The 14005-nt window shown below is 46.3% G+C and overlaps 1 protein-coding gene across 8 annotated transcripts in view; it reads left to right on the forward strand.

The window, feature by feature from the left end:
• CHD8 (chromodomain helicase DNA binding protein 8) overlaps positions 1 to 14005 on the forward strand; it is a 1687145-nt gene that overhangs the window by 1333233 nt on the left and 339907 nt on the right. For all 8 annotated transcript variants that reach the window (XM_069633907.1, XM_069633913.1, XM_069633911.1 and 5 more), the window contains one exon: positions 6088 to 6333. In XM_069633907.1, coding sequence (XP_069490008.1) covers positions 6088 to 6333 — 246 coding nt within the window. The remainder of the gene's footprint in view (positions 1 to 6087; positions 6334 to 14005) is intronic.

Genomic DNA, 14005 nt, shown 5'->3' on the forward strand with positions numbered 1-14005 from the left:
TATTGTCAAAGACGGGAAGGAGGCAATGGGGGAATGTCTCCAGTCTGGACTGGATACTGCTGAAAGTATTAGCCGATACATGGCATCAAGGACAGTACTACGCAGATTTGCATGGTTGAGAAAGTCGGGTTTTGCACCAGATATGCAGGCCAGGCTTCTCAACATGCCTTTTGATAGCTCAAGGCTGTTTGGTAGTAAGGCTGATGAGAGCCTAGAAAAACTACAGACCTCAAAAGCGGCAGCTAAATCCCTAGTGTCTCCCTGCGACAACCTCAGAGACCCTATTCGGGCTCATCTTCCTGGAGGGGTCGTCCTTTTCGGTACTACTATTCTTTTGGTAGAGGAAGAGGACAGGCTTTTCAAAGAGGCAAGAGAAATGTCACTCGTGGTGGATGAGGAAAGACTGCAAAGCCAACCTCAGGAACGGCATCTTTACCCTCAGCCGCTCCTGCAGCTGCCTCCAAATCACTCTGAGGCCTTATCATACAAAACACCAGTGGGACTCAGAATCTCTCAGCATCTGAAAGAATGGCGGGGCATTACTTAAAATGCTTGGGCACTGGAAACAGTAGCTCAAGCTTACTGCCTTCCCTTCCTAAAAAGGCCTCACGATCATCCACCGGGAACCAACTCGACCAAAATTCCAGACCCGCTCCTTCTGCAGGAAATTTTAACCCTGCTAGAGAAAGGTGCAATAGAACATGTACCTGTGGCGGAGAGTAACAAGGGTTGGTACTCCCCTTATTTTCTCATCCCAAAGAAGGACGGAGGATTGAGACCCATCTTGGACTTAAGAAACTTGAACAAGTTCCTCAGGAAGGACAAGTTCAAGATGGTAACCCTTTCTCAGATCCTTCAGGCTCTTCAACTCCAAGACTGCTTGGTATCATTGGAACTTCAGGATGCTTACTTTCATGTGCCAATCCATCCCAAGCACAGAAAGTATCCGAAGTTTGCAGTTGGCGGTTCTCAATATTAGTTTCGAGTTCTGCCATTCGGGATGACCTCCAAGGCAAGGCTTTTCACCAAGCTGATGTTGGTAGTGGCAGCGAGCCTCAGGAGAGGAGGGATTCAAGTCTATCCCTACCTGGACGACTGGTTGATCAGAGCACGTTCTCCCAAACACGCTCAAAAACATCTGTCGATCACCTGTCACTTCCTTCTCAATATGGGATTCTCCCTCAATTTCAAGAAGTCCCACATGATACCATCCCAAAAACTCCAGTTTATTCGAGCAGTCTTGGACACTTCCTCGGGCAAAGCCTCGCCTCCCGAGATAAGAGCTCTCCACATTCTGCAGATGGTAACAAAATTCCAGAAAGCCCAGCATCTGCCGGCCTTCGATTTTGAGGTTGCTCGGCCTCATGACATCCTGCATTTTTCTTGTGCCAGAGGCCAGATTGAGAATGAGATCCCTTCAATGGGCCCTCAGGACTCGGTGGGCCCAGTTCTCGGGGGGAGTATGTCAGATCTTCTGCAAGTTCCGAGCGCAGTTGCTCAGGATCTACTATGGTGGGCATGCAATGACAACATACTCAAAGGGGAATCTTTTTGGCAACCATGGCCGGAGATAACAGTAGTAACAGACGCCTCACTTACGGAGCCCATACCAACGATCTGACAATCGGCGGTCTTTGGTCTCCATCGGAGTCCAAACTACACATCAACATGTTGGAGCTGAGGGCAATCAGACTAGCGCTGAAGGCCTTCCTGCCCTCTGTACAAGGAAAGAATGTCCTGATAATGACAGCCAACACAATGGCCATGTACTACCTCAACAAAAGAGGAGACGTAGGATCACTACCACTGTGCAGAGAAGCAATGGAGCTCTGGTTCTGGGCAATACGGGAAGGAATCGCTCTATCGGCAGTTCACCTAGCCGGAGAGCAGAACACGGCGGCAGACGCTCTGAGCAGGCAGAGCACAGTCTCCCACGAGTGGGAGTTAGCTCAGGAAGTCTTTCTGGAGATCTTCACCCTTTGGGGAACCCCTCAAGTGTAACTGTTAGCGACCAAGATAAACCGGAAGTGCGAACAGTATTGCTCAAGGGAATTTCCCCCGAGAGGAGCTCTAGAAGACGCGTTCGTGGTGGATTGGGATTTCCCTCTACTTAACGTGTTTCCTCCAGTCCCTGTGATTCCTCAAGTAATCGGGAGGTTGAGAAAGTTCAGGAAAACCATGATCCTAATTGCCCCGGACTGGGCCAGGAGGACATGGTACCCGGACCTTCTGGACATGTCCATCTGCCCTCCAATAAGTCTTCCGCAAAGAGAGGATCTTCTCTTGCAAGAGGAAGGTCGAGTTCTCCACCCAGTGGTTCAGACACTCAACCTTCACTCATGGTTTCTGAGCGGTTGAGTTACAGGAATTGGGACCTTCCGGAAGACGTGATGGAAATTTTGCTTTCGGCCAGAAGGCCAGCAACAAAATCCTTTTATCGGTGCCGTTGGAACAAATTCAGTAACTGGTGCAAAGATAAGGATGTGGACCCTTTTCAATGTGGCACTCCAATGGTGCTTTCTTTCCTATTGCATTTAGCCAATCTGGGGCTCCAGATCGGAACAATTAAAGGATATCTTGCTGCGCTGTCCATTTTCAAGCGCTCCTCAGAAGAGGTTTCTTACTTCAAAATTCCATTAATCATTCAGTTCCTGAAAGGACTTACTAATGTATATCCACCAGTACTGTTTCATGTCCTAACTTGGGAATTAAACCTAGTTCTTACATTTCTAACTTGTATACCTTTTGAGCCTCTGCACTCCTGTCCATTGAGGCTTCTAACACTATAAACTGTCCTTCTTGTAGCATTAACATCAGCCCGCAGGGTTAGTGAACTACAGGCTCTCATGTAAACCTCCATATACCACATTTTACAAGGACAAGGTAGTTCTTAAGGTTAAACCATCTTTCTTACCGAAAGTAGTTTCTGACTTCCATTTGTCACAAAAAATCATTTTACCAACATTCTATCCTCCTCCTCATTTGGGTAAATAAGAGGAGAGACTGCATAGACTGGACCCCAAAAGGGCCTTCAGTTTTTACATTTCAAGAATGTCAAAATTACTTCAAGATAACCAATTCTTTGTGGGTTATACAGGTTGTAAATTGGGGTTGGCGGTGACAAAACAAACTATATCCCGCTGGATCATTCTAGCTATATTGGAATGCTACAGATTAGCAGGAAAAGACTCACTAGATGGGCTACGGGCCCATTCCACTAGGGGAATGGCTACTTCTGCGGCTATGAAGAGGAGAGTCCCTGCAAAAGATATTTGCTTGGCTGCAACTTGGGCATCAATGCATACCTTCATCAAGCATTAAGGTTTAGATGCCTCTTCCTCCAATGAGGGTTTATTTGCCAGGGCGGTACTTCATTCCGTACATGAAAACAATAACTAGTACGCCCACCTCCAAATTAACCACTGCTATGGGAGTCTATCACAAGATTTGAGGAATACTTGGGAGGGCACAATCCATTCGAAGAACAAGCTACTTACCAACTGTAACGTTCTTTCGACTGGATGTTCCTCCCATGTATTTCTCATCAACCCTCCTAGCCTACCCCGCAGTACAGTTTACGTTTCTTACACTTTTCTCTCACGATGGGCTTATCAGTCACAGGACACGCCTGGGTGATCCACGAGTATTTCCTCGAAAAAACAGAACTGAAGCCAATGGGCGCGACTTGAGCTATTTATACCAACAGTGACGTCGACACGGTACTGAGCCTGTCGAGGGACAATCGATGCCACGATCTCTAACAGCGCCCTCTGCCAAATGTTTTTTTTCCTAAGCAGTGAATTTGGCGATAACGAATATCACAAGTTGAGGAATACGTGGGAGGAACATCCAGTCGAAAGAACGTTACAGTTGGGTAAGTAACTTGTTGTTCTTTTACTTACAAACCTTGAGTCAGTGTTTGCCTGAATCATAGTAATTGCTGTCCTTTGTGTAACTATTTGTACTGCTCACTTAATCTTGAGCTAAGTCTGGCTGCTCCGCTACTGCTACCACTATAACTGTGTAATACAGGCTTGTATCAAAGGTGAAATTGTACTGTCACTTGTAGTCTTAATTGTGTGTAGTGTTCCCAAAGGGTACTGCATATAATTCTGCCTAACAGTAACCCCCGTTTCCCACCCCTAAAAACCCACCCCAACAGTTTCCCCACATGATTTAACCCACCCCTAAGTGCATTCTTCATAAAATGTTTGGTTATAAAAGATTCAATATGTTAATTCTTCATAACATTTTTGTTATAAAGACTGCATACCGATGACTTCCTGCTGCTCGACTGCACCCAAGTGGGCCTCCAACGTCTTATTAATACATTTGAAGTATGTGCATCTTAAAATGGACTGATAGTCAATCCTAGGAAGACCCGCACCTTGATGCTGCGAGGGGCTGAGAAGGAAAAGGCACGATTGGAGTATACAGGGCGTGCCTATAGTGTAGCCAGAATGTCCTCTATTTGGGATTCCATTTAATGGCCCAATCGTCGGGATGTCGATTCCGCTCTTTCCTTAAGCAGATGGCCCTACCCCTAACTAACCAGTTGATGAAATTTAAATAAAAAATGTGGCTACTTTTCTATTAAACCGTCAATCTGTTTCTGCAAGGGTAAAGTTGTGCCAAATTGACATATGGGATGGAGCTACACTATTTTGAGCTAGATAAATTCTGGGAAACACTGGAGGGAAGGCTGTGCAGAAGGACATTGAAGTTGCCCAACAACATTCCAATGGCTGCCATCAGATACGAATTAGGAATTACCTCACTGCAGACCCGCGTGAGATGGAGACTGCTATCCCTTTTTCTGTGTCTGATTGCCCCATTGCGGAATACACTCTATGCTGATTTGGGTAACTTGGTCCCTTTGGGCGGATAAGGTAATGATCCTAGTAAATATATGGCTCACATGCGGGATATATGTGATCAATCTTTGCGTGATCTTGATTTGGATAAAGAGATGCTGGTAACAGATCCCGATAAGGTGAAACTTTTACTATATGAGAAGGATTGGATGGTAACCAATTACAAATTCCATTCCTACCCTTCCTTGAGCCATCTACAGTGGGAGCATAAGAAACATTTGGTTGTTTCAACCCTTCTGTAAATCTCTAACCGTTACTATCGGACGATCCTTCTAAAACTACGCTGGAATAATTTGCCAACCTGTGAGGTTTTATTTAGAAGGAAAATGATAGGTCCAGAAAACTCCCTCTGCCGATTTTATGAGAAGGTAGGGGATATTGAAACCTATTACTCATGACCGGTTTTACGTGAAAAGAGATCTGTCCACATGGCCAAGTTTGTAAAATGGGGAGTTGGGAAGAGGGGTGGGGTGTCGCAACTATATATGGTCCCGGTGCATTAATATCCAGATCCCCTATGAGGGCTTGGCAATTGCATTGTTGATTAAATCTTTGAATCTTTGAATCTGTAAAATGACTGGGATACAGTATAGTGGGTCCTCCCTCCACTGGCCTTAAACTGGGATACATAGGTATAATGCATTTGCTGCTTACCATGCAACTGGGATAAATATAGTGACTTTTTGCTTGCGTTTTGGACAAATTGGGAGGAATTTACTGATTTTACGGTTAGCTTTTTAAAATAGATTTTAATGTGTGTATTGACTGCTAATTTGTTGTAACGTTCCTAGGTTGTTAATGTTAGATTGTGCCTAGGCAGTAAATCCTCTATAATAAGGCTGCTTAAGAGAGTTGAGTCTACCTGATTTTATTATTCAGATTTTCCCTCGTTTTTTAAACTGATTATACTGGTACCTAATGTGATAATAAGGCTCTGGTAACTGTAATCCGTATTAAATTATATAGTCTGTAAGAAAGTTGTAAAACAATGTAACATGTATGTGTCCTTTATGAGTAATCCCTTTTGGTAATATGTAAAGCTATGTAAAATGGTTCACTCTTGATTGTATTCTAATGGTTTTAGTGCTGTAAAGGTTTCTTTGTAAACCGTATACAATAAAAAGAGGTTGGACCGCTACAGATGTTTATTTTGATTCAGAAATAAACATGTTCCTTTTCTCTTGAATTATTCCCCCCTTTCTCTTTCCTACAGGACCGTGTCCTAATCAACCGTATTGACCTCATCTCGCAGGCGGTGCTGACTGGGAAGTGGCCGAACCCTCATCGAATTCCAGAGCCTAATGTCAACATAGCCGCTTGTGAAACATCCACAAGCGAGCACATTGACACCCCCTCTTCTATCACATGCAGCATCCAAATCGAAAACGAGGCAGCTGCCCAGTTCACAAAACTCAGGCGAGGAATCAACGAGAAGGAGTTTACTGTCCAGATGAAAGATGTGAGTGTCCTTTTTCTGACCTTGGTGGGGGCATGCAATCCTGCCTTGTTCATCCTCCACTACTCTTATATCCATCCCCTTTCCTTGATGCTTTGGGGTGCCCATCCTATGTTGACGGGACCAGTATATTTGCACTACAAACAAAAACATTTCCTGATTGTTTTGAATTTGTGTTTACAGTCTGGGCATGCGCTGGTCATGCCCCCATGCACGCCGACTCTCCATCGCCTGGCAGTCTTTTTCCTGTTGCACAGCTTACAGCCTACCACTCCATAGCGTTTCTTTTTCTTCCTCTATTGTTTTTGTGCTGCGCCAAAACTGCCACTAGTTTTCCCCAGTTTGTCTGGTGTCAAACCAGGGTTTTCCTATGCGGGTTGTGCTTGCACCATTTTTCAGCGCATGGCCCACGCGCCTTGTGTCTGGAGTGCTATGGTCCTGAATATTGATGGGACACATGCACAGACTGTGAATCTCTCACTGGGCACTTAAACAGTTGGCGCACAGGGAAAAGGTTTTCATCACTGCTGCAACACAAACAGCACTTTGAGTCAAGAGGCGATGATGTAAGTGACCTCCCTTTTTCTTCTGCACCCTGAGACAGGAACTCCTTTCGGGGGGCTTCTACCTTTACGAGGGGCTTTTCCTCTCCTTCAAAGGGCAATCATCATAATCTCCGACCAGCGCTTGTGCTCAGGATTCCAAGGGATTGCATACTAGTGGCAACACCAACACTGACCAGCACTTCAGTTGAATGCTCCACGGAGCCTCTGTCAAGGACTTGCATCAAAGGAGTTAGTCTCGAGGGCATTCAGCCTACCACTGGAGCTACCACCAATATCCATATGTTGCTAGCAGCAGGGTTTGAAAATGATGGGTGCTGGGAGCTATTTAGCTCCTGCTTCTAGCCTAGAAGAGCATGGTAGCTTGACACCAAAAGTGACCAGCAGTTACTTTTGGCTCCCCAGGCCAAGTAAATTGTAATAGGTTATTTTAAACACGCTTAATACCCTGAGGTTTCGAAGCACAAACCCCAGGGTCGAACCTGCGCGTCTATGTCTTGCTTCCAAGGTGAGCGCTTTGCCCCTGAGCTATCCTGCCGAGATTAATGCCTTAGTAATGCAGAACAAAACACAACTATGTGAATTTAACTGTGCGTTTGGGACACACTATAAATATTGGGACACATATATACAACATTAAAAACCTAGGGATTCCTAAAAAAATTGGCAAAATTATAAGTTTGCATCATATGGGAGAGAGGAATTTGTTAGGAGCTATGTGCTAGCTCCTTGTTCCCCAATGGTAACACCTGGTCACTGTATAATGCTGTATACCCTGGAGCTACCTTTAGCTCTTGCTTACCCAATCTTAATTTCGATCCCTGTCACAGACTACCGTCCGAGGGCTCGGCTGTGTCTTCAGGTTAGAATCCAATAAACCCAAGACATCTGCCATTGCACCACAGTCAAGTACTCTCAGGTATCTTTTGTGAACGAGTCGCCAAGAAGAATCCTCTGTTCCACTCCCACCTAGTGTGCAGGGCCTCATTCACCCAAACGGTTAAGTGGTCACTATGACAACTGTCACGGTCCACTCAATATCCATCTTCCTTAGAGATGTGTTGCACCGATTCTTGCAGTAGCCACTCAAGACAACTGAGCCCAGTGGAATGTGACTGCTACAGCATCCTGGATTCTAGACGTCAGTCTAGACTTAGTCACAGGCATTGTGTAGAGATGGTTTCGTCAATCGTTTCCAGAAGCTAATAATTACAGAGATCAAGACCCATCCCCCTGCAGTTGTGGCTCTTGTTAGGAAAGATTTCTCTTTACTACACTATTCCTTCCATCTTTATGGAACCCCAAACCTTTTTGCTTTTATTTTTGATACTGCCCTGTTTTTGTAGTGCAGTCAAGCATTATGCTTCACTACACTGGATTTTGTTCATATGTTATGGGGAAACTGACATGTCCTTCAGGCTGTCAGTACTGGGAAACCTTGTTTCCCTTAGTCGTATTACTACTTTCGAGGGGATTGTGTCCTCCGACATATTCCACATCTATGAAGGTCCACAGCTGTGCTGCTTTGGAAATTTTTTCGGCATCTGTGTCCTACATCGAGGACATCAATACGCTGTCCCTCGAGGGCCTCTGTCGAGAGCCGACGTCACCTGATGTTATATGTACGACGCCCGTAGCCTCAGTTCTGTTTTTTCCGTGAACGTGTTCGCTTCGGAATCTCGGTGCGCCTCTGTTCTTCTCCTGTTGAATCGGTTCTTCTAACTTGGATATATTGCGAATATGTCTGTCGTCTTCTACCCCGAGGTCGGGCTTCAAGAAGTGTCAGGACTGCGGTTCTAAAATGTCCCTGGCGGACCTGCACAACATCTGCCTCTGGTGCCTCGGCGAGAGCCACGCCACCGACAACTGTGATGAATGCCAGTCCTTGACGTCGAAGGCCTTGCAGGAGCGGAAGAAGTTGTCTGGAGGTAGGGTTTCCAAAACCCGTAAGTCTAAATCCGCAGGGCTTTCGACCGCTGATTCGAGGGGCGACTCTCCGTGTCGGCGTAAGGTCCAGGGGGTCTCGGTCCCGGAGTGGGACCCGCCATTCCTCTGCCTCTTCTAGGCACTCTCGGAAGCGCTGTCACTGGGCGCCTTCCCTGTCCTCGTCGGAGGACTCCGCAAGACGGCGGGTAGCTTGTCCCAAGAAGCATTCATCGCCGGCGGAATGGGATTCATTCCGCAAGGAGATGATGGTGATTTTCAAATTTTCAAAGCCAGCAGGGAACGAGCTAGGGCCACCGCTCACACGCCTTTGGGCTCGGGCGGTCGGCACGATCATAGGGAGCCGTCGAGGTCCCGATCAGACAAGGTTGATCGCCATAGCCGTGCCAGGTCCTGGTCCTCGACGCCCTCGAGACCGTCGGAGCCTGTGAGGCCTTCTAAGAAGGCATCAACGCTGTTGGTGCCATGTCCGTTGAGGGACTCTCTCGAGGCTCCGGCTCCAAGGAATTCGTCGGCGCCGAGGCCGTTGAAGGACACCCTCGGGGCTCCGGCCTTGAAGCCGTTGTCGAAGTCGTCAGTTCCTCGGTCGATGCCGATTCCATCGGCATCCTCAACGCCTTTTGTGGAGGATTTACCAGAGGTGCCACCAAGGGCCGTGGAACCTCTGAGGAAGGCCCTCAGTAAATCAGTGAGGCCTGTGTTTGAGCCTTTTTCTGTACCCTCGTCCAGGGATTTGTTCCAGCCTTTGGAATACATGGAAGAAGGATCAGATGAGGAGGGGGTTGTACCTTCTGAGGTTCCTGATGACCTGTTGTCTGGACACAGCCAGATGGACGACCTGCGTCAGTCCTTGCATGACACCAGTGGTCTGGACACCTCTCCGGAGGTTGAGTTTGGCAGGCCTGAGCCTGGCACACATGCTGAGTCCTCGTACAGGCATCTCTTGTCGAGGGTGACTGAGTACTTGGGGTAGTCTGCTCCACCTGTGGATTTTCTGCAGGATGACCCGACAGATATATTGGACCAAGGTCCACCCGCTGCTCCGGTGCTGCCATTTCATATGGCCTTACAAAGAAGGGTGGCGGCGGTGGCTTGGACTGCTCCGGAGAGTCTCCCGGCAGTGAATAAGTCGCTACCAAAAAAATACCGTCCAGCCAGTGGCGACCCCTGCTACTTGTCTACGCACCCCACTCCAGAGATTTTGGTGGTACAGGAGGCTCCGGCCCCAGCAAAGCAGGCTGCATACCCTACCATCCCTCCGGATAGGGACTACAAACGCTTTGACGGTTGGGTGAAGAAAGTATTTTCGTCTGGGGGTATGGCTTTAAAGGCAGCCCACCCCGTTTGTGCCTTGGCAAGATTCACTCATGTATTGCTCGCCCAGAGTGCACGGACAGTCATTAATCACCAATGTAGTTGCAGAGCCAATACTTTAAACGCACGTAGACGACGCAATAACTTACAACCACACGCACTCTTAGAAAATAATGAGCACTTATACGGCTATTTATTCAAAGTTTGGAAGCAACAATTGATAACACAGAAATAAATCACATAAAAGACAGAGAATTCAAAAGAAAATACATCACCGTGGGCGTAACTGAATCCCTCATCTCGCCAGAAGCGGCTGGAAGACCCCGATAACAGCCAGGCCGAGAGCACAACAGCCCACAAGTATGCCCGACGGAAGCGTCCCCCCTCCGACTGAGGTCTTTGTACTTGTCCCGTCTGACCGTTGAGGGGTTCCGCATATATGCACTCCTCAAAAAGGGGTGGTAATTTCTCGAACCTTCTGGCAAATGCACTTGCGCATTGATAGGCAACCGTTGGTTGCCAGTTGGGTCAACCAACAGTAACCTCAAGGAGCAAAGCACTTCCCTCCTCTAAAAACAAGCGCCACGGAAAACAGTCCCATAACTCATAACAAGACTTAACAAAGCCAGCTTTCCCAGCAGAATGTCCTCGACTGCATACCAGGTTTGGAAAGCATTTTTTCTTCAGAAAAGTAAATCCAGCTCTCAGCAAAATGAGTACAGCTTTTCACTGCGGCATGAAGTAAATATCCATTATGGCTCTGAGTGCTCCCAGAATACACTGCGCACCAGCACCATGTTTTAGCTGAAGCATGACAATTCCACCCTTGGATATTTATCTTCCATAGCCCAATGGCAGAGGAGCCGGTCTCTGAAACCAACGAAATATTAAAACTAAGTTGGGAATGCATTGAATACAACAACAAGAAGCTATTATGATAGCTAATATAATGCAAATACAACCAAAAGCGTAACGCAGTGTACCCCCAATATCAGCAATCCATGAAAATGACCAATCCCACCAATTCCCAGTATGATCTTGGGACACTTGAGAAATGAGATCCCTCAAACCTCGAATATGACTTTCAATGGATCGTGAATGGTCACTTAGATTGAAACAACACATACCTTCAACTGCGTTACAACCTAAATTATGCTTTAGCAATAGATAATCAACAGCAGCCCTGTTTTGCAAAGTTGCTTTTCTAATAACTTTGCTATCAAGGAGTAACTCTTCTAATGCCTGAGAAGTATGATTGAGTCCTTGGACTACTAAACATGCTAATTTTATCAAAGATTTGTAACCCCCAGCAGCTAAACCCCAAACTCCCACTAGTGAAAGGGTTGATGCTATAACCTCAGCTTCTGATAGCAAATGCACATGTGAATCACAATCGGGGGATAGACCCACAGACTCAAAGGTTGACCTTTTGCCTCGAGATATCGCTGGATGTAAAGGGAACATCATTAGTCCTAATAGAGTTAAGGCACATGGACCTCCGGAAATGTTAGCTGGAATATAAGTGTATGTGATGTTGCCACATGAAAAGAGCCATCCTGTTGGAACGTTCACATGATTCAGATGACTGGCAGCTATCACTGTATGATTACAAGACATAGTGTTATTCACGCTGGTACATGTGCGTGGAACTCGCGAACACAATTGTTGCTCGAACACAGTGTGATTTTGCTGTTGTTTGGTTAAATTGAGCTGTTGGCATTTGCCAATTTCTTTTGCATTGCATGTCGTAAAATAACACACATCACCTTGAGTTATATTATAGGTTATAATGTGTGTCAAATTTCTCCATTTGCGATCTGTTACCTGGCAAAACCTGCATTACTTGTAGACAGAAAAGGATTGCCTGATATCGGAATCTTGAACCAAAGAATCATTGTGCGTGACGCCGAAAATATGCTTTAGAACCGGAACTGGCGTCGGCACTGCTACTAAGCACGTAGTCAGTAAGGCTTCAGCATTGGGCACGTCAGTAAGGCAAAAGTGCGTAATGTTGAGCACCTGTTGTGCCAGGTATGTCCACATATTCTCCGTTTGGGTGATCATGGGAGAATTTTTCGCCGTCCTGAAGATGTCTCTCGCATAACTGGCATCAATGTTGTTTTCACTTGCACCTGACGTGTTTGCCGCATTTCATGAATCCATGTCTTCGGTCTGGCTGGCTTTTCGGCATTGGCATAGGGCTGCTTTTGGACATCATTACTCATCATTATCAGCTTCTCCTTGATCGCTGGCACAGATGTGACATTTTTCATTGGTTGCAGCATGCCGTTTAACTCTCCCGAACGGAGTCCATTTAGTCCCACAATTACACCAGCCAGACACAGGATCTACAAGGCAAACCCAGAAAAGAGATATAAGTGTTGTAAATCACTCTCTCAGGTAACATTTATCTGCGGGCACATATTGCCATTTCTTTCTACCGGGCTCCATTACTAAAACCACTTGGTCTTTGCCTGATGCAATGACATCTGCGGGCACTGGTGGGCCACTTGGCCTTTCCACCCACACCTTCGCACCTGGTGCCATACTGTCTGAAGAGCCAAAGCCACGATCCCCACAGGTAGTTAACACTGTAGGAGGCTCCCCCTTCTTAATCATGGACAACTTAACGGGGATAATAATCAGTTGGGCCACCCGATCGCCCTTGTGGATCGGTAACAATTGGTCCCCACTATTCATCAGGATGACTTTGATCTTGCCTTGGTAATCGGCATCAATACCCCCTCCCAACACTTGAACTCCCTTCAATGCTAGGCCAGATCTAGGGGCAATCCATCCCATATGCTTTGGGGGAATTTGTACTCCAATCCCTGTTTCAATTAAAACAATCCCTCTTGGGTCTAATCTGATTTCCTCATGGGAATGCAATTCTATCCCTGCTGACTCTGGAGTCGCCCGATAGGGAGCTAAAGAATCTGGGGTAATTTCCCAGTACAATAGGGTTTCTCTGACTGAATTGGGTTGAATCTGTAAAGCAGGATCATTAGCCGCATCAAAGGAGTTTCATGCTCATTCACAGGCCTATTGTTTAGCACTTGCACCGCATCAAACACACGATCACGCCAGACTGCGAAATTGCCATCTCCAGATTTGCGCAGCTGTTCTTTCAACAACCCATTCATTTGTTCAATCAGCCCTGAAGCGGCAGGGTAATAAGGCACGTGGTAGAGTCACTCAATGCTCTTTTCCTGACAATATTCCTGTATTAATTTGCCTTTGAAGTGTGACCCATTGTCACTTTGAATCTGCAAAGGCACTCCGTAATGCAATATGATCTGATCTAACAACCTAATGGTGTTCAGTTGTGTGGCACGCTTGCACGGCAAAACCATCATGTATCCTGAATAGGTATCCACAATAGTGCATGCATACTGACAACCTTTACTGATTGGCAGTGGACAGATATAATCGATCTGCCAAATTTGACCTGGTAATTTTCCTCTTCGCAATGTACCCCGAACAATCTGAGGAATAGGCTTATGCTGTTGGTGTTGGCACACTGGACATTGCAAAATGATCGTTTTCACTACCTCTAAAGGAATACTGATTCCTCCTGCTTGTGCCCACCTGATAGTAGCCTTTTCTCCAAGGTGCCCACATTTCTGGTGAGCCCACTTGGCCAAACCCTCCAAATCGTCTTCCTGAGCCTCTGCATCCACAGATGAAATCTTGGTGTGTTCATCTGTAACAGAATTAAAACAAACGTTCTAATGAGTCTATAGCACAATGCGCGTCCACATGATACACAGTGACTTCACTTTGTGATAACATTTCTGCAATATCTTGCCACAGTTCTTTTCCCCACAACTCTTTTGAATGACTCTTCCACCCAT

This window comes from Ambystoma mexicanum, chromosome 13 (assembly GCF_040938575.1).
Source record: "Ambystoma mexicanum isolate Mex_15411 chromosome 13, UKY_AmexF1_1, whole genome shotgun sequence".
Lineage (NCBI taxonomy): Eukaryota > Metazoa > Chordata > Amphibia > Caudata > Ambystomatidae > Ambystoma > Ambystoma mexicanum.